The sequence below is a fragment of the Polyodon spathula genome, chromosome 1 (assembly GCF_017654505.1).
Source record: "Polyodon spathula isolate WHYD16114869_AA chromosome 1, ASM1765450v1, whole genome shotgun sequence".
NCBI classification, from domain to species: Eukaryota; Metazoa; Chordata; class Actinopteri; order Acipenseriformes; family Polyodontidae; genus Polyodon; species Polyodon spathula.
In genome coordinates this window covers 65,948,069-65,967,050 of record NC_054534.1, presented here as the reverse complement: position 1 = coordinate 65,967,050, position 18,982 = coordinate 65,948,069, and the positions used below count along the sequence as shown (strand labels likewise).

General features: G+C 38.3%; 1 protein-coding gene across 11 annotated transcripts in view; it reads right to left on the bottom strand.

Annotated features, from left to right (window-relative positions):
• Positions 1-18,982, bottom strand: part of LOC121321037 (GRB2-associated-binding protein 1-like) — an 84,207-nt gene that overhangs the window by 1,381 nt on the left and 63,844 nt on the right. For 5 of the 11 annotated variants that reach the window (XM_041259960.1, XM_041259984.1, XM_041259948.1 and 2 more), the window contains 7 exons: positions 17,986-18,617; positions 13,308-13,402; positions 10,315-10,627; positions 7,213-7,302; positions 5,632-5,725; positions 4,283-4,406; positions 62-190 (listed from right to left, as the gene is read on the bottom strand). In XM_041259960.1, coding sequence (XP_041115894.1) covers positions 62-190; positions 4,283-4,406; positions 5,632-5,725; positions 7,213-7,302; positions 10,315-10,627; positions 13,308-13,402; positions 17,986-18,617 — 1,477 coding nt within the window. The other 6 variants (XM_041260009.1, XM_041259996.1, XM_041259972.1 and 3 more) reach the window with 3 other exon arrangements.

The following is an 18,982-nucleotide window of genomic DNA, read 5'->3' as shown; positions in this document are numbered from 1 at the left end:
GAAAAATTCTTATAAAAGTATAGCAATAAGATATTCTGCAAGAAGCTTACGATGACAATACCTTTCTAGGTGGTGTTGATTTTCCAGAGTCAAGGTCCAAATCTAAATATTCCACCTGCTTATCACCTTTAGGTTTCACCATCGGACTGCTTCCACCATCGGCACTCAGCTGTGCTCCAAGTTTTACATTCTGCAGCAACAAATACATCATTATTTTAAACCTTTCTTTAGTAAACACAACTTTATCACAACATTATGCTTACATTCTCCAACAAGTTATGAATGTGTACCTTGTACATAAGATCACACTGTCAGGGATGCCAAATATTAAAGACCAAGTCAGAAATTACAGGCTTTCTTTAATGAGTAAAATATCTTGTACCCATCATGTAACCTGTTCATCCCATTAATATGATTAACAGATTACATAATGTATTGGAACAGGACAATATATTTTAAAGTAACCTACAGAAATGATAGTAAATGTTCTATGCAGAAATGTCTTGCATCATCTTGCATATGAGATTAAAATTAAACACACCAGGTCAGATTCATTGATCACAATTAATGTAAAAGGAAATTAACCTTTTAAATAAAATGCTAAAAGAGCTAACAAAATAAAACACACAACCTACAAATTGACATTCGTATTAGGTAGTATGTACAGGAATTATTTAGCTAGCTCTGTGTCCTTTAATACTTAAGTGTTCTAGAACATTGTTAATTACTGTGGAATCCCTTGCAAGCTGCATTTTTTTGTTGTTTTTTTTAATCTTTTATCACTTTGGCGTTTCTTCATTAATATTTAACATTACTGCTGTAGTTTCCTGCAGGTGGTGGTTCCAAATTTCCCTGACTTGAGAACACCACAACAAATACTAGCAAGCAAGTGCAGTACATCTTTGTAACCTCACAAAACAAATAATTTATCCAAATCAGGGTTTAAATTTGAAAATGAAAACAAGAGTTTTAAACAGACATAGTTTGTAGCAACAGCAAATTAAGTTCTGTAAAGCTCAATGAAGAAATTTAACCTGTTTGGAGAAAACACAACAGGGCTGGAGAAATCTATTAGCCTGGCAACTAATCCTGTTATTTCATAATATATACTGTTGAGATCATTAATCTGAGCCCTAATGCTCCTGGTATACTGGGTATGCTCTGGGCTGACTTATCAAACCTGAGGTTTCAGATAGAGCATGGGCCCGATTGCTGCCACGCACTCATTTTAGTAACACATCTCAACAAAGGCGTTCTACAAATGCTCCTACTCCTATTGCTTCACCCCACCTCACCTCCTCTGTCCTCTCCCAGCCTGACACTTCCCTCTTAACAGGGGTAATGGGGACAGTACAGTAGAAGGACTCTTCTCTACAGAGCAAAGAAAAGGGAAAAAAGATGGTAGGTGTCAGAAAAAGAACTGAAGAGAAATGCAAAGGGAAAGGATGTAGAAGTAGAAAGGAAAACAAAACAAAAAGCAACAGATGAACTTTCCAACAGAAAGGGGAAAAAAGAAACACGATGCAACAGTTCTGAGAACAAATGTACAAATAACAGTAAAAGGACCCCTTTTTACTAGAACTAAAAACCATTTTTCTATCTCTTTTTCATGAGATTATATATATATATATATATATATATAGAGAGAGAGAGAGAGAGAGAGAGAGAGAGAGAGAGAGAGAGAGAGAGACACACACACACACACAGTGTCTATAGAAAGTCTACACCCCCTTGAACTTTTTTCATATTTTGTTGTGTCACTGCCTCAGAGTTTCATGCATTTAAATGAGGATTTTTTTTCCACTTTACACACCATACTCCACACTGTTAAGGGGAAAAAGGTTTTTATTGAGAAAAATTATACATTAAAAATCCAAACTCTTTACAAAACTGTTCAGGCTCTGTCAAGTTCCATGGGGAGCGTTGATGGACAGAAATCTTCAAGTCATGCCACAAATTTTCAATTGGATTTAGGTCGGGGCTCTGACTGGGCCACTCAAGGACATTAATCTTTTTGTTCCTTAGCCACTCCAGTGTAGCTTTGGCTGTGTGCTTTGGGTCATTGTCATGCTGAAAAGGTGAACTTCGTCCCAGTTTCAGCTTCCTTGCAGAGGGCAGCAGGTTTTCCTCAAGGATTTCTCTGTACTTTGTTTCATTCATTTTCCCTTTTATCCTGACAAGTGCCCCAGTCCCTGCCGATGAGAAACATCTCCATAACATGATGCTGCCACCACCATGCTTCACAGTAGGGATGGTGTTCTTTGGGTGATGCGCTGTGTTGGGTTTGCGCCAAACATAACGCTTTGCATTTTAGGCCAAAAAGTTCCATTTTAGTTTCGTCAGACCACAAAACTTTTTGTCACATGGCTACAGAATCTACCGAGTGTTTTTTTTTGCATACTTCAAAACGGGATTCAAGGTGGGCTTTCTTGAGTAATGGCTTCCTTCTTGCCACTCTACCATACAGGCCAGATTTGTGGAGTGCTTGGGATATTGTTGTCACATGCACACTTTGACCAATCTTGGCCATTAAAGCCTGTAGCTCTTGCAAAGTTGCAATAGGCTTCTTGGAAGCCTCTCTGATAAGTCTCCTTCTTGTTCAGTCTCCCAGTTTGGAGTGACGGCCTGATCTAGGCAGTGTCTTGGTGGTGCCTTACACCTTCCACTTCTTAATAATCCTCTTGACTGAGCTCCAAGGAATATTCAAGGCCTTTGATATATTTTTATAACCATCTCCTGATCTGTGCCTTTCAACAACTTTGTTCCAGAGTTCTTTTGAAAGTTGGTGAAAGCCTTGGTGGTCATGGTTGAGTCTTTGCTTTGAAATGCACTACCCAGCAAAGAGAACCTCTGAATCACTACAATTTAACACAGGTGGAGGCCACTTAACTTGGTGTGTGATTTTGAAGGCGATTGGTTACACCTGAACCAATTTAGGATTGCTATTACAAGGGGGGTGGACACTTATCCAACCAAGCTATTTCAGTTTTTATTTTTAATTACTTTTCTACAACTTTTTTTTCACTTGGAAGTTGTAGGGTAGGAATGTGTGGAAAAATGAAAAAATAATAAATATATATTTTAATGCATTTTAATTCCAGACTATAAGGCAACAAAAAGTGAATGTTTTGAAAGGGGGTGTAGACTTTCTATAGGCACTGTATTTATTCTTTTAATTCATTCATTTGATGGAGATGATTGGATTTTCTTTTTTTGTTGTAGCCAAAACAGCTCATCCAATCCCAATCTTTAAAGACCTTTTCCAAGCAGTGGCTGCCTTATTTAATAATAAATTATACTAAACTGCGTGGCCATTTCACATCTTTTCTCCAGAGGGCCAAGCTGGATTTAAACACCTCAACCTCTACAGCTAAATTGTTATGTGCCCTATATTACAACTGGTCTGATACCTTTTGATTGTTAATTTTAATACACTGTAAATGTCAACCTCATACAGTGTCTGAACCTTCAATAATAATTACTTGTGTGTCACACAGTAGTAAATAATAAATAATAATAATAATAATAATAATAATAATAATATTTGTAGTAGAAAAGGTGTCCTTTATTTCAGGGGAAATGAATAATAAGATAGGTTAAAGATATAACACAAAAGAATAAGATAGAAGTGAAGAAAATTCCAGTGCTGGTCCTAGAAAGAGAAGCAAGTAGGTTAAAAGCTGGAAATAAAAACAAAGATGTGAGGAGTCCTTCTGCCCAGCCCTTGTTTCACTTCCACTTATCTAAAGACTGCTTTTAAAAATGATCTGACGAAAGGGACCTGAATCTCTTGCTCACTCGTTCAGCAAGCTCAAGGTGAAGCAAAGTAATAATAGTGCTGCCTTCACTTATGAAAGGTAATTGCTAATCACGTAACTCCAGCTAACCTTGTAGAGGAAGAGGAATGGGAATAAGACTCCCACTGCATAACAGTATGAGCCACACCAGCCTTTAGACACAACCCAGGCCAAACCAACAAGTGATGTAACTACAGTATTAGTATATATTTAACATTATCTTAATGATAACCTACTTGCAGGTAGAGTGTATGTAATCACTCTGTACTTGGACATACTCAGTAAGAAGTCTGACCAGTAAGCTTTTGGTACACCTGGAATGGATCAGATTGATATGCAATAACGGTGTTATAACCATCCCTGTTGAATACTTTTATAATTGAGGAAAAAACATAAAATGATTTAAAGTAGGTTTGAAAGTAAGGATAAAAAAAAAGATGTAGCAGAGAAAAGACAATAGTAGCAGTGTAGCTGGGTTTACATACTGGTTCGTCTGCAGACTGACTAGAGTTCATGGCTACATAGTTTTCGTCACTGTCCTGGGAGTCAGTGCTGGAGGCAGTACTGTGCACCGAAGGTGGTCTCAGAGGCATAGGGAACCTAGAAGAGCTAATTTGCAGGAAATATTTTACAAACAGCACACACAGTAATCACCTGTAACATGACATTAGATAACAAGCAGACTGGTGCAGTAGTAAAACATCCTGCTGAGCATGCTGAATTGGTACAGAAAATGTAATTACACGATTATAACAAGCGCGTCCGTGACATTCATGCCTGTGTAAATTCAAATATGGAGCTATCAGTAACAAGAAAAATAGACCATGGTGACCTATTTTCATTGTAAATCGCATGTAAAAACGTATGTTTGGATAAGCGTTTCTCTAGATATGTGAAAACTTATGGACAGAGCGACAGAAAAACAATATATAGTCACAGGTGACCAAGGGGACCTGTGTTTGCCCCACAGTCACTGTTGAGAACTGATACCTCTATGCAGGACAAACTCAGCGCAAACCAAGTATTGCATAAATTCAACTGTTATAAAGATTTTATGCAGTGAACATTTTTGTTAATTTGTGCTTTTAGGGATAAGCGCAGTACAATTGCAACGTATTCCGAAGCTATTAAAGACTGACATACTGTGTAGGCAGTGGGAAAAAAAAAAAAAATCCTCATTAAAATGAAAAGCAACAGTAAAGAAAGAGTATTGCACTGCTTTTGCTTTGTACCATACTGTATGTAGCAAATATTCAAATGACCCAATAACCCTAGACAAGTAGTGCCAGTGAGTGGCATATTGGGCTAATGCCTTTCAGACTATTATTATTATTATTTAGTCATTTAAGCAGACGCTTTTATCCAAAAGCGACCTAGACTTGGGAGTCTAAAACTATGCATCAACAGCCACTGCTGCAGAGTCACTTTACAATAGGACCTAGGTCTCCCAAGTCGAACGGTGTATGACTCTATGGTACAGTATAACACAAACTTCATTATGAGACTTGTGTGCAACAGATGTGCATGATTGATGGACATCATGATGAGAAGTTGCACAAAAGCATTACCAGGTGTAGTGTGGCTGATCCCAGGCAAACATCCTCGCGAGAGGTTAGTGGTTGGGAGGGGGGCACATCTATACAGGGGTTCCTATTGCAAAAGTAGTAATAGTAGCAGTAGTCGTAGTAATAAAGGAGCTCCGGTCTAGGAACAGATGACAATGTAATACATTTTAAATAAACACTTCCTATTTAGTGGCAAACTCAAACCATACCCTAAGACCAAACCCTAATTATAAAAACAGATTAAAAAAACAACAAAAAAAGAGACTTACTCTCGGGCAAATGTTCTGGTCACGGGTGATCTGACTGGAGCCTGGAATTCCTCCCATTCTGGCATAGGTTTGATTTCTAGGGGAGCCGGTTTAACTATTAAAACAGGCACAGTTACTATCACAAGGTTATACTCTTATGTGCATTCATTTAATTCTTTAATAAAGATAAGTAACTGAAAGCACTTCATTTTTTAAATTAAAATACTGCAGACTCCATTTTAAACATACTGCTCCTATTACATATTTATTTGTATCATCATCAGGTAGAGTAATGCCCTACTCAACTGCTGCCCTATTCATGTTTGTACTTCACATACATTGTCACAATGCTCTCACTGTTTGGCTCTTGTTAATCTTTCACCATTTTCACTTTCTCTTCCTACACAAGTAATAAACAGTATTTCAGTTGAGCTTTACAGTAGACTGTATATATCACCAGTGAAGTTTAGAAGTGTTTCCCTAAGATGAACTGTAAAACAGTAATGGACTTGGGTAATGGGTAATGAAAATGAAAATAAACAAACAGAACAGTGAGAGCACATTTAACCACAAGAAAATACTCAATATTGTAGTGTAAAGTACTTTAAACACATAGAAAAGGCATTCATTTTCATAATAAAAGTTAATAAAAATATACAAATCAACACACATACAATTTCAAAGATGGCATTAAAATGGCAGGTTAAAATTTGGTATGAAAGAAATACATTAGCTGTCCATAGTTATCCTGTGTCCAGTAGATGGCAGTATTGCTCTATTCTAAGAAACTTGAGGTTTATCCATTTAAACACAGTGAACCCTAAACCAAAATTTGCCCAAGTTGGATATTGACCTCTTTGTGAAACTGTTCTGAAGCTGGTGTTTGGAAAGACATCATACCTTATTTGTTTGGTTCATCAAGACTTTTTTTGGAATGGCTGATGACTTGGGGGGGGGGGGGTGTATGATGGCAAGGCAGGGCAATTTAGAGTGACCAATAAACCTGAACAGCATGTCTTTGGACTGTTGGAGGAAAACTGAGTACCTGGAGGAAACCCATGTGAACACAGGGAGAACAAACTCCGCACAGACAGACTCCTAGGCTGGAATTGAACCCAGGACCCTGATGCTGTGAGGCAGCAGTGCTAACCACTATACCATGTGCCACCCCAGGTTTATTCAAATGATCTAAAATAGCATGGGCAGATTTAAATACCAATGTAAATTAAATCAATACAGTAAATCCATGTGTGTCAAAGCTACAAAAAGCAGCATCTCCAGCAGTGCACACAAGTGTTGTTGCAGTACATGAAAAATCCCAGAGGGAATCCTTTAATGATTTTAAAATTGAGCTGTCTTTAAATTTATATAAATTAAATACAGCCCAAGTGTTTGTATCTTTAGCAGGCCTGACACCTAACTTGAGCAAATGCTACTTTGGCAGGGGGGGGGTCCAGACCCTGATATGGGTGAAACAATTCAACAGTAATGCATGCAGGTGCCTAGTCATTAAATTCAGTTTCCAATCATTTGTAGTAAAATAAAAAAAAATAAAAAAACACAGACAACCCTGTATAAAATGCAGTTCTGTTAAGTACATACCCTTGAATCGTCTTGGGAAATCACCTACGGTTTGAGAGTCAGTTCGCTCTAAACCAAGCGGTTTAGATCTTATTATTATAGGGCTCTGACCTGATTGGTAAAAGAAGACTTTCTTGTTATAAGATTTTTTGGAACGGTCAAGCAGAATGCTCACTTTGAAACCCCATACCGTGCAATTGCTTTAAAGAGGCGGTCTGGCTAAGCACAGGCAGCACCTCAGTTAAAAGACCCAAGCCTGTCTTGTGCAATGCTCATGCTGGAGGTTTAATGCATCATCTAAACACCATTTTCCAACAGCAGGTCACTTTATGCTGACACTTTACGCCATGCAAACAAGTTCTGAGCAATGGTTAACAAGGGCATACAGAAACAGACTGACGTAAGAGGTTAAAAAAAAAATACAAAACTCAGATTGAGTGAAATGTAAACATTCCTCACATTGCCAAAGGCAAATTGATTTATGCCCCCACACCCCATCCTCACATATACAGCGCTCTCCCCCTTTGTCCAAACCAGGCTTCTTAGCACATAGGTAAATCTCTCTGATATCAACCCCCCCCCTCCGCCCCCCCTCAAAAAAAAGGAAATTAAGAAATAAAGAAAGCCACCTTTTACCAAGTTAAGCCATGACTCTCCCACTTGAGCATCCCCTCCCACCTGACCTCCCATTCAGCCACAGAAAACCAAGTGCAGCTGCAGCTCACAGAGATTCCCATAAAGAACCAAGCAAGAAATAAAGAGAATAGAATTGGCACCCTTCAGAACAGCTGATAAGCATACAGGCACAAGGAGGTTTCCAAAGGACAACAAAACAGGGGACATTTAATTGACATTAAAAACTTCAGACATTTCAAAATGAAAACATACAACAAGTATCTTATTGGGCATATCCATAATGACATTGGTTAAAAGCTTCCTGTATGAGTCAATGGTTAAGAAAAAATACATACAGTACATTTTCTTTTTAATTTCATTTAAATTCAGATCTTTTTTTTTTCCGCGCATTGAACTGATATAAGACCCGTCATGTTAGGCAGAGTCATGCACTTGGATTTTCAAAGATCATTTAAATATGATGCAACAGTAGGGAAATCCATGTCTTTCCAGTTATTCTTGACAAGGATCAGAGGAAACTGAACCGGTATTTCAGAAAAAAAGAGGCAAGTCCAAGCTTGCTGTATTTTCAGCTTGAAAAATTTGAAAGAGGAGTGTGAAAAGGTGGAAAGAAGACTGGGTTTTATTTTCCTTAGGAACAAGTAAAACACACCTTTTAAACTGTGCAGGAAAAAAAAAAGCTGCATCGTAGAACAGTGGTTTTGGACAATAAAATACAGACTGAAAAAGCCACTAGCTTTTACCTCTAAAAAGACCTAAAAACTATGACGCACTTGAAGCATGAGCAATGAGCATTAAGCTTGTACTCAGTCAAAGTTTCTGATCTGTGACATTATTCAGGACAAACACCCAGTGTCTGATCAAAGGGCCCTTTGAGTGTCTGAAAAACAAAACCTGCACGACCTTTTCAAGACATTGAGGTGGGGGGGGATCTTTGGGACAAGGCTGGGGCCACAAAGGCACAGCACTGTGGCAGCCTGTACTGAAAGCTCCCTGCAAACAAAAAGCTTTTAGTCGGAGCTACGCACCAAATCAACCTCCCACCGCCTTCAGTCAGCAAGACATGAAATCGTTTCTTGTTCATTAATTATATTCTCTTTATACTAGTTATGAGAATACAAAAACAGAGCATTATTTTAGGTGATCCATTCAACCGAATGGAACGTCTGAACCACTCAAATGGCTATACAGCTATTCTTATTCTTCATATAAAACACAGGATGGGCTAAACAATCCTCTGCTGAAACAGTGATTATGTTAAATTGCTTTGCCTATTGCAGTCAAGTCTTGATTTAAAACACAGCAGGTGTCTGTTCATCGTGAATACTGTGAGAGGCAAGTGTTTAGGATGAACACGACACACTGTATGCAGGAGCAATAACTAATATAGCTAATAAAACAACACCTACACAGACTAACTAGATACTTCTAATACATTAAGCTGAGAAATACTAATTACTCGTGACATTTAAAATTGAAATGTGTAAGGAATACACAAAGTAATTTTGCTGCACAGTTTCAGTTTGCATGTTATCAAGCTTTGTGTACTTGATTGGCTCCCGGCATCTCAATGGTCAACTGTGAATATACTGCAAGCCGTAGCTAAAGAATCCTGTGACAGGTAATTGTAGTTACCAATAAGTTGGGGTTTTGAATAATTTTTTTTTTTTTTTTTTTAAAGTACGTCTGAATCCACTCACTTGCAATATGTGTTGCAACTGACACTTAGGGTTTTCTTTTCGGCGCTGTTTTAGTCCCCTCTAACCTAACCTACCAATTTACCTGTTTGTCAACCACATTTTTGGAAGGTAAATCTATATAATAAATACAATATTCTGTGATTTGGAGAGAGCCTGGATCCTTTACATCACTATATCTAGGTGATCAGTAAGGAATACAATATTATCGTTTTTTTTTTTATTTTCAATATCCATACAGTTTAAAATATTTGTTATTTTTAAATTTTTAGGGAGCGTGTCTTTCAACTTGGAAAAGGGACTGAGAATGAAAGATTTTCAGAAAACAACTATAAAAACTGTAAAATCGCCTAGTGGGAGGAAACGAAAAAGACATGGTTGTTTTTTTTTTTTTTTTTCAGGTGGAAACTGACGTTTTTATTTTAAGATCAAGTTTTTTGTACAGTATTTCAATGTAACATTACAGTTCAAATATATGGTAGCATTAAAGTATGTACAGTATTTACAGAAAGTACTCAAGACTTTGAGGTGATGTTGCATTTTACACACAGTGTCTAAACCGGAGGGTAAATTAATCTTGCTGATCGCTGATAAGAAGGTTTTCAGCTATTTACTTCCTCCTAATAAGGCAGACAACAACATATATTGTTATAAATATGTGACAACAACAACATTTATATAAAAAAAAAAAAAAAAAAAAAAAACACAACACGTGACAGAAGGGACCATTTAGAAGACAAGGACAGAAGAACAGACAGGTATTGTCAATGCACTACAGAAGAGCCCTTACCTTTTCGGTCAGGTTTGAGGTTCCTGTCCACAGGGGGTGGCTGACAGTCGCTGATGAGAAGCGTTCTCCTGGGCGGAGTCTTTGGACTGGAGCGGAAGCCCATGTGAGCCGGGGGCGGGACCTGCTTCCCCAGCGAGGAGAACTCCGTAGTACCAGGAGTCATGGGCATGTAGTTGGGCTCTTGGATTGGCTCAGAGAGGCTGCGGGAGTGGTGATGGGAGGGGGAATTGGCACTCATGTGAACGTAATTCTCGTCCATCTCTTCAGTGGAGGCACTGAGCCCGCCGACAATAGCCACCATGCCCTTGTTCTTCTGCAGTGCAGAATAACAGCAACAAGTATGTGAGGAGGAATTCTCACAAAAAAATAAATTTGCATGATGTCAAAAAACAGTCAAACTTTTATAAACTGTACAAGAAATAGTGTGGTCAAACAGCACTGGTCAGAATAACGTACTAGCGCTGTGTGCTGGAGTTCATTTTGGATTACAGCACTGCAGTAACTTCGGATTGTCACCTTTTTAGCATCAGCAGCAGTGTCTGCTTTAAAGGGTGTATAAACATGACTGGGAGAAGAGTGTTGTGGCAACTGATCCTCAGCACTGCAAATGTAAGGAAAGCCAAAACTAAACAAGATTTGGTAGTTTGTACAGCTATGGCCAGAGCAGGATCAGATATGCGATGATAATGCCCAGACAAAATTCTACATAAATACATTAATATTAGATTCATAACTGGGGTCAATTACAGTTGTAATTGTGCAATTTGTAGTTAATTGCAATTACTATGTAATTGTAACTGTAGTTGAACCTTGGCACACCTGTGCAGTTATAATTGTAATTCTATCATATAACTGATCCTTTATTCAAATTACACACGTATTTGTAATCTGATCATGATTCTTGTATTTTTAACCACTTTTGGTGACCCCATTTGCTTGAAAAAAAAAAAAAAAAAAAAAAAAAGGTTATATACAGCTATGGCCAAAAATCACCTTATAGAGCTCATAAAGTTGAATGAAACCTTGTGATTAATGTTAAGTTAACATATTGAATCACAACATGAAATGCTGTTCTACAATTTACTGTGGCTTCCGGTAGACTTTCGTAAATATTATTTTGTAGTTTTTTTTTTACTTTAACATGATGTCAAGCAAAACATTTAAATGATGTTTAGAGTAAAAATGTTAATGTGAGTAGTTGTTTATGTTACTTTTTAGTGTAATTGTGATTATAATTGTATTTACTGCAGCATAACTGTAACTGAAAATGAACAAAACAGCACTGAAATTGTAATTTCAGCAAACAATTGTGCTGTAATTGTAATTCTGCTGTAAAGCCGTACCCACTCTGGACGCAAGTGAATAATTTAGAAGTCACTGCAGTCAAATGAGAGCATCCACACCAGAAGCGAGCGACGTTGCTTTGAGAATTTCACGTCGCTAAAATAGAACCTGTTTCTGTTATTTATTTATTTTCGTCATGCACTGGGATGAAACTGACCAACCAGAAGCAAGGGTAACACCCTTGCCACACATCGAACACACTCCTCAAAACAAGTTAATCATGGACAACAAAAAGTTTAAATTTAAGAGGTGCAGAGTATCCATTATTATATGATTGCAAATTGAACGACTACAAAGACATCCAGAAGAAAGACAATGCCTGGGTGGCTGCAGGTGGTGCACTTTTTCTTTCAGATTATGCAAGTTGCATAAAAATATGTTTATTAATAAGCAAAAATAAACCGGACCATACATGTAGTCTACATATCTAGCATTTAAATATACAATGTGCACTTCTGCTGGCTTTTAAAAATAACACAAAAAAGGTCCTGCATTCACACAACTTGAACATTTGACCTAATTTTAAGCTATGGCTTTTTTTTTTTGGTTGGTTTGTTTTTATGATAAATAACATTTTGTTCACTCAATTGTTCTGTGGCACAAATCCATGACAAGAAGGTCTTTACATACACATAACGTGAAATAAAAATATATTACCAAGGTCCTACTATTCTATACATTGTAAAACAAAGCCAGCAACACATTTGTATTCTGTGTGACACATCCCCAACATTACCAAGCTCAAACAGTTTATGAGCCATATTTATAAAGCATTTTCTATCAAGTTCACCAGACTGTTTTAAAAGGAAAAAGTAAATAAAAGTAAATAATACAAGGTAAGTGGTGACCTGCATCATAACATGGATTATAATAATAATAATAATAATAATAATAATAATAATAATAATAATAATAATAATAATGTTGCACTTTAAAATACTTAGTTAATAAAAGGATCAAAGGAGGAATTTGTAAAGAAACACAATCGAGATTGCAATTAGTTGTATATATAAATGTATAACAATAAAATAATTTTGTGGAAAATATCAGTTCAACTATACTACTATTGTCAAGCTGGCTTCAAATCAGACTACTACTACTATGACTACTGTACCACGAAAAAAAGAAAAAATACTACAACAACAACTGTACAATTACTACTAACAATAATAACAACAAAACTGTTGGATATATAGGGATGTTCAATAACTGATCTATAGATTTTACAAGTCCAACCATTATTTTACAACGGAGTTGCTGGAGGTCAGGGTGGTAACCTTTTATCAAAACAAAACCTGTTTTGCAATGGAACAGCCCATCTCTAGTGTCCAATAGAAACGCATGGGCGGGGTCATGTATTTATTTCAAGTCTTTTGGATCGTTTGCAAGTCGCGTCTGGTGTGGATTGACTTCGCTCGCGTCGCTCTGTCCAGTGTGGATGCAGCCTAATTGTAATTGTAATTCTGCTGTAATTGTAATTATAATTGACCCCAGGTCTGACTAGATTTCAAGCTTTGTCCAGATTGTGTTATTTTACAAAATGAAACAACTTTTTTATTGTGTTGAAACATTTTATATTAAGTCTGTAGTGTTGTTAGGATATGAATATTACTTCTTGCTATTAAAACTAATATTTCTCAGGCACTTACTAGGTAGCTATTGAAGCTTTCGTTAAGGTCAAGAGAACTACTTCTGTCAGTTGGAAATGTTCTTGGGATATCATAGCAATCCTGAGGACCATGATCTGGAATAAGCAACATGTCTGTTAGTAAATGTTGCTTTACACATTCTGAAAATGTCACTTGTAAAGTTAGGATTTACACATTAGCTAAAAAAAACACAGGCACACTAAACCCTGAAATATTCACCATTTATCAATTTAACATTCATCGAACAAACATGGAAACTGAAAAAAAAGATCTTATGAATATTGTTTTTTCTAGAAGGTGGCTGAGAAAGTTTGTCAAAAATGATAGTCGCAAGGTGAAGGATGGCAAGAAGGGTGAAATCTGGCCTCCCGACAGGTGGAGGCACTAAAGTAGTGCTGGGCAACCTGTGGCCCGCAACGAATCTACCTGCGGTCTCCAAGAACGAACATGAGTTAATGATCTCTTCCACTGGTGAATATAAAATCAAAACACAAATGTACACGTTATTTAAAAAGTGTATAATTTACTGTGTTAACAGATAGTGAAAGTGTTAAAAGAATGCTGTCGCAAGGTATGACATTTGAGTTCACGCGAGAGTTTTGTTGCCGATTAAACTCGTCAGTTTAGTTAAATACTTCTCTGTGGTAATAATTACAGGTTTAAAGAAAAGAGAAAGAAGAAGAAAAAATGGATTGATTTGTTACCAGGTTAGGTGGAAAAGATGGTGGAGACCCAAGTTCACTTCAAAAAGCGGTGAAGGAAGAAAAAAACGATAGACTGGCGACGAAGGCAGGACTGTTCAAGAGACCTGGGAGTTGGTTTTTTTCTTACCGACGACAAGGAGAAGCCATTTTGCCTCATTTGCAAAGCAGTGCTGTATATTCCAAAAAATAGTTCAACATTTAGACACTACGGGACTCGCTATTCTGTCTAAGAAGCAAAGCTTCGTGGCAGCTTGCTGTGCATCATAACAGCAAGTGCTTAAGAACAGCCGTTTTGTAAAATGATGTGGTGACTTTGGCTAGCTATAGCATTGCAAAGCCCTTCTCGCAGGGACGAATTAATAAAAGGAGTTAAAAACCGAGAGGAGATTCTCAGGCGTATACAAAGCCTGTAACTCGCAGTTAGTCGCGGAGTCAAGGATATTTCAGACGAATCGGCCAGTCAACTTTTTGGCATACTTTCTTCAAGTTTGGCATTTGGTGTAGCTCTGGACGAGTCCAATGACAACAGTGATGTTGCTCAGATTTGCGTGTGGATTCGATGTGTGGACAGTAAGTTAAATATAAAGGAGGAATACACAAGGCACTGATTTTTTCAAAGCATTTTTTAATTTAGAACTCATGCTTTGCCACTAGAGAAACTAGTTTCTGTCACAACATGGCTGTGGATTTGTGACATTGTTGGGATCTCACGTACCCAACTTGTTTGGGGTGCATTGCATAATCCACCAGAAGGCACTCTGTCCAAAGCCAGGCAAGGGAGATTGACTGAAGGTATGATGGACAAAGTGGTGCATGTTTTTGTGTTAACTGTATACAAGCGCAACCATTGCACCACTGGCAGTTATCAATCAACTGTACACTGAATATGGGGACCTCATCTTACACGCCGAAGTATGATCACCTGCTACCTACCCTAATTGCCAGCGTCAGGAAACTCATGCTATAGTTACAGTTAATGTCAACTCAGCTTCAGTCTCATGATTCCACACATTTCCCCCATCAAGAGTATGATGAGTCCATTCACGCAGGCATGCTTACTGGACTGGCGGAGGTAGCATTTTGAAAAACGTTTTTCATCAATCAGTTAACAGTTTTCATCACTAAATGTGCTGAAGCCATTCATTTCATTGCTTGAAAACCCATTTGGATTTGACTTTGCAAACATTGGAACTGTGTTCCAGAGGCTTGGACTTGATAAGAAAAACATGCGTGCGATGGATGAAGACGACATCAACCAGCTGAAGAAAGAGGACATTCCCCAATAATGGCAGACCTTTTCATACCTTGTTCTCCACCTTTGCTCTGCAACGCTGTTGTCAAGTTTTGGTTCAACCTATACATGCGAACAGACATTCTCTGTGATGGTAAACAGCAAAAACAACAAGCACAACAGACTGACAGATGGAAACCTCTCTGCTGAGTTGTGATGTGCTTTCACCTGTCTTTCTTTGAACTTCAAAAAGCTGGAGGAAAATATGATCACCCAGAAGTCGCATTAAGTAAGTAGTATATTTATGACTTTAAATGCTTTTTCTTTTGTATTGATATGTTCAATCCTATATTACATTATTAATGTATATAAAATGTAACATATAGCTTAAATTAAAACGTATCACTTTGGCTTGTAATTCAGGTAAAGGACATCTTGCGGCCCTTGGAGTTTTCTGATGGCTGGACCTGCGGTCCTCTGATTAGCTTTGGTTGCCCACCACTGCACTAAAGGGAGGGTCTCATGTGACCTCACCAAGATGGAGCATGCCTTACATATGGGGTCTAATTGTGGTGGCCATCTTAGGAAGGTCAGAAAGACAGGCGTTTCAGGTTATGCTAAAATCAAAGCCAAGTTAGGTGACACGGGCATCCTTGTACAAAAAATACATTGTGGGATTCACTAAAACTCTTGAGACTTGTTCTATTCCTTCCATTGTTGCCCATTGGCACCAAATGTGAGAGGAAGGGGTGCGTGATAAAAGGAACAACACAAGTCTCAAGAGCTTTAGTGAATCACACGCCGTATTGTTTTTACAAGGATGTTCATGTCACACACACACACTATTTACAATAACAATTATCTTTGTTGTTTTTATCCCCAGTCCTCTTGTGCCATTCTCAAGCGGTAACGCGGTCGCTCACCGGTCAAGCTGTTGTTTAAATCATCCTCTCTGTGTTTGCCCCGTCTCCAGTAATCCTCTGCTCTGCGGTTTCAAGACACCAGCGAGACACAACTCTCTCCGCCTTAATCCTCTGCACTGCACGCAGCCAGACTCAACCTCCAACCAGGGATCCCTCACTACTCCACACAGTTCCCCTTAAGTATCCCTGACCACGCCTCTATCAATCCGTCAATAAATCCGGCTTTGATTTTAGCATCACCTGAAACACCTGTGTTTCCAACCTTCCCAAGATGGCTGCCGCAAATGGACCCTATTCTTAAAGGCAGAGGTTTTCATGGCTGGGGGGCGCGACAAGGTTATTAGGGGGGTGTCAAGACCTGACAGGAAAATACTTTTTTCTGACTTCCTGATGATTGTAAAAGCTCTGCAGTAAATGGCAGACTCTGTTGGCCTTCAGGATGATTGACTCAATCAATTACCCAGGAAGGGACCAATCCCTGTCCACAGAGCTTGTTGTTTCAGACCTGTCGTAGCTCAGTGACTGTCGCCCGGCCTTCCTTCATTTGAAATGTGCATTACAGGAGATTTTTGGAATCAGATCCGAACCAGGTACCTGTCATTGGAATCGGTTATTTTGAGTCAGATTCTGGTTCCCAAACATGTAAAATGTGTGAGCAGGGGGGGGGGGGCGGGGAATGTGGAGGCATTTTATATGTATATAAACAACAAGCCAAGCACTAGTGTTGCAGGTCTACATCAGCATAAAACAATCACACAGAAAAAAAATAAGTCAAACTAAACTCATCACAGCCGCGATCAGTGAGTCAGTAGTCTAAAACAAGGACAACAAAATGCATATAGCTAACTACTCTAGCTAACTCTGTGTTTTTTTTTTTGTTTGTTTCTAAGTATAAACGTGATAGTTATCAAACGTATTTGACAGAAATTAAAAGTCTTTTATCATTTTAATAATCAATTAAAACCACAATAATACTCACTGGAACCGGATCTTCGACATTTGTATCCAGTTTGTCGGTTCCAAACCAGGAACCGGTTCACTATTTGAAAGTGTAGCGGTGACGGGTTTTAATATAAAATACATTTTGCTCACAAATAAAATCAATTAAAAAAAAAAAAAAGATTTAGATACACCTGCAGTTTAGCTTTTATTTTATTTTACAGGTTTCGCTGCGTGTAGAATATAGAAAATAGACAATTTACTGTCTATTTACAGTATAATTGTAAATCTCGAAAAACTACTCACTTCTAAATCTTTTGTAGTCATTTTTGTATTACTTTAGTATAAATATATGTTAATTTGGATTCATATGTTGTTTTTTTCTGACTTTATGTGAACGAAAAGACACAAATTCGCCCATTTTCCCATTGGAAATAGTGACATTTTGAAATATCACTGTCCTGGTCACAAAAGCAAAGTTTGTGGGGAATAATAGCCATGTTCTATACTTTTGAGGCATAAGCAATTAGGAAATAACACTTACTACCCAGGAACAAAAAAAAAATGTTTTTTTGTTACACAGTGTTATGAATCATTCCAAACACCACACTGTACTTTGTTACGGGCAATGAAACTGGCTGATTTTTTAAATATAAATAAAATAAAAACCACACACATATCCATATTCAATTACATATAGACTAAATAATTAAAGGTTAAAGACAATCTTCATTACAACACAATAAACTGATTTTGTGTTTTGAAGCTCTATACAATTTTATTATGCAGGTGCACAATGTACATATTAATAAACGTGTACAAAATGCAAACCTTAGACTACTTAATAGAAAACATAAATACACAGCAGGACACACACCGACCTTTCCAGAGACGCGAGGAATCCACTGTGGCGAGTGTGTTGCTGCGTAGTGACTTCCCAGGTCCAGTGGGGATGCAGTAGTTGCTGTCAGTTTCCGAGACGGAGCGCGGGACAGAATAAGTCTCGGTGGGGGATCGCTCAGGGACTGTCACAGAGGGTTTGGGGGGCCGGGGTGGGGGGACGTCTGGGAGGGAGGCAGACTGTCCCACTACCATTTCGGGGCAACCAGTCCTAGGAATCTGGTAAGTAGAGCCTCCACCGGGCGCTGGGGGAATGTCATAGCTGATGGAAAATTGCCGCAGCTGTGTCTCCACTGAAGACTTGCGGGAAGGAGTGTTAAACACATAGATGTCCTCGCTATCAGTCACAGGTGGGGAGGAGGTGGCCTTGGTGGGCAGGAGGACAGGGTCCTGGGAGTAGCTGCGGGGCAGGTTGTAAAGGCTGGACTCAGTGGAAACAGACACAGCCCGGGAGGGAGGGGAGTCATAGAGAATGGGCTGTGGGAAAAACCCATTCACGGAAGCGGGTTTAGAGGAAGTGGGGATGGGGGTGGCCGCTGGGGGCTTGTGCGATGGGACATTGTCGTTGCAGTCTGTCTCTGAAGACGTGGACTTGGAAGAATCAGCGTGGGGCCTGAAAAAAACAAAATGTTTAGAAGAGTAATTAAAATCAGTCAAAGAAAAAAACTGCACCAGGCAAATATATACAATAATATGCACCAGGCAACTATATACAACTACTGCTTTCCTAGATCTTTTCATTTACTGTCTGAAGATCACTTTTCATTTCATGGAAGAAATCAGGGAATTAGATAGATCCGGTAATAACTATAATCTACGTCCAATAAAAAGAGCACCATATATTATGAAGCAGAACAAAATTAATAAGTAGGATGCAAAACAAAACAAAAAAATGGAACAAAAAATACCAAGCAATAGAATCCTAATATGAGCATAAATAATGAAAAAAAATGTGTGTGTGTCTTTCTGTGTGGGGGG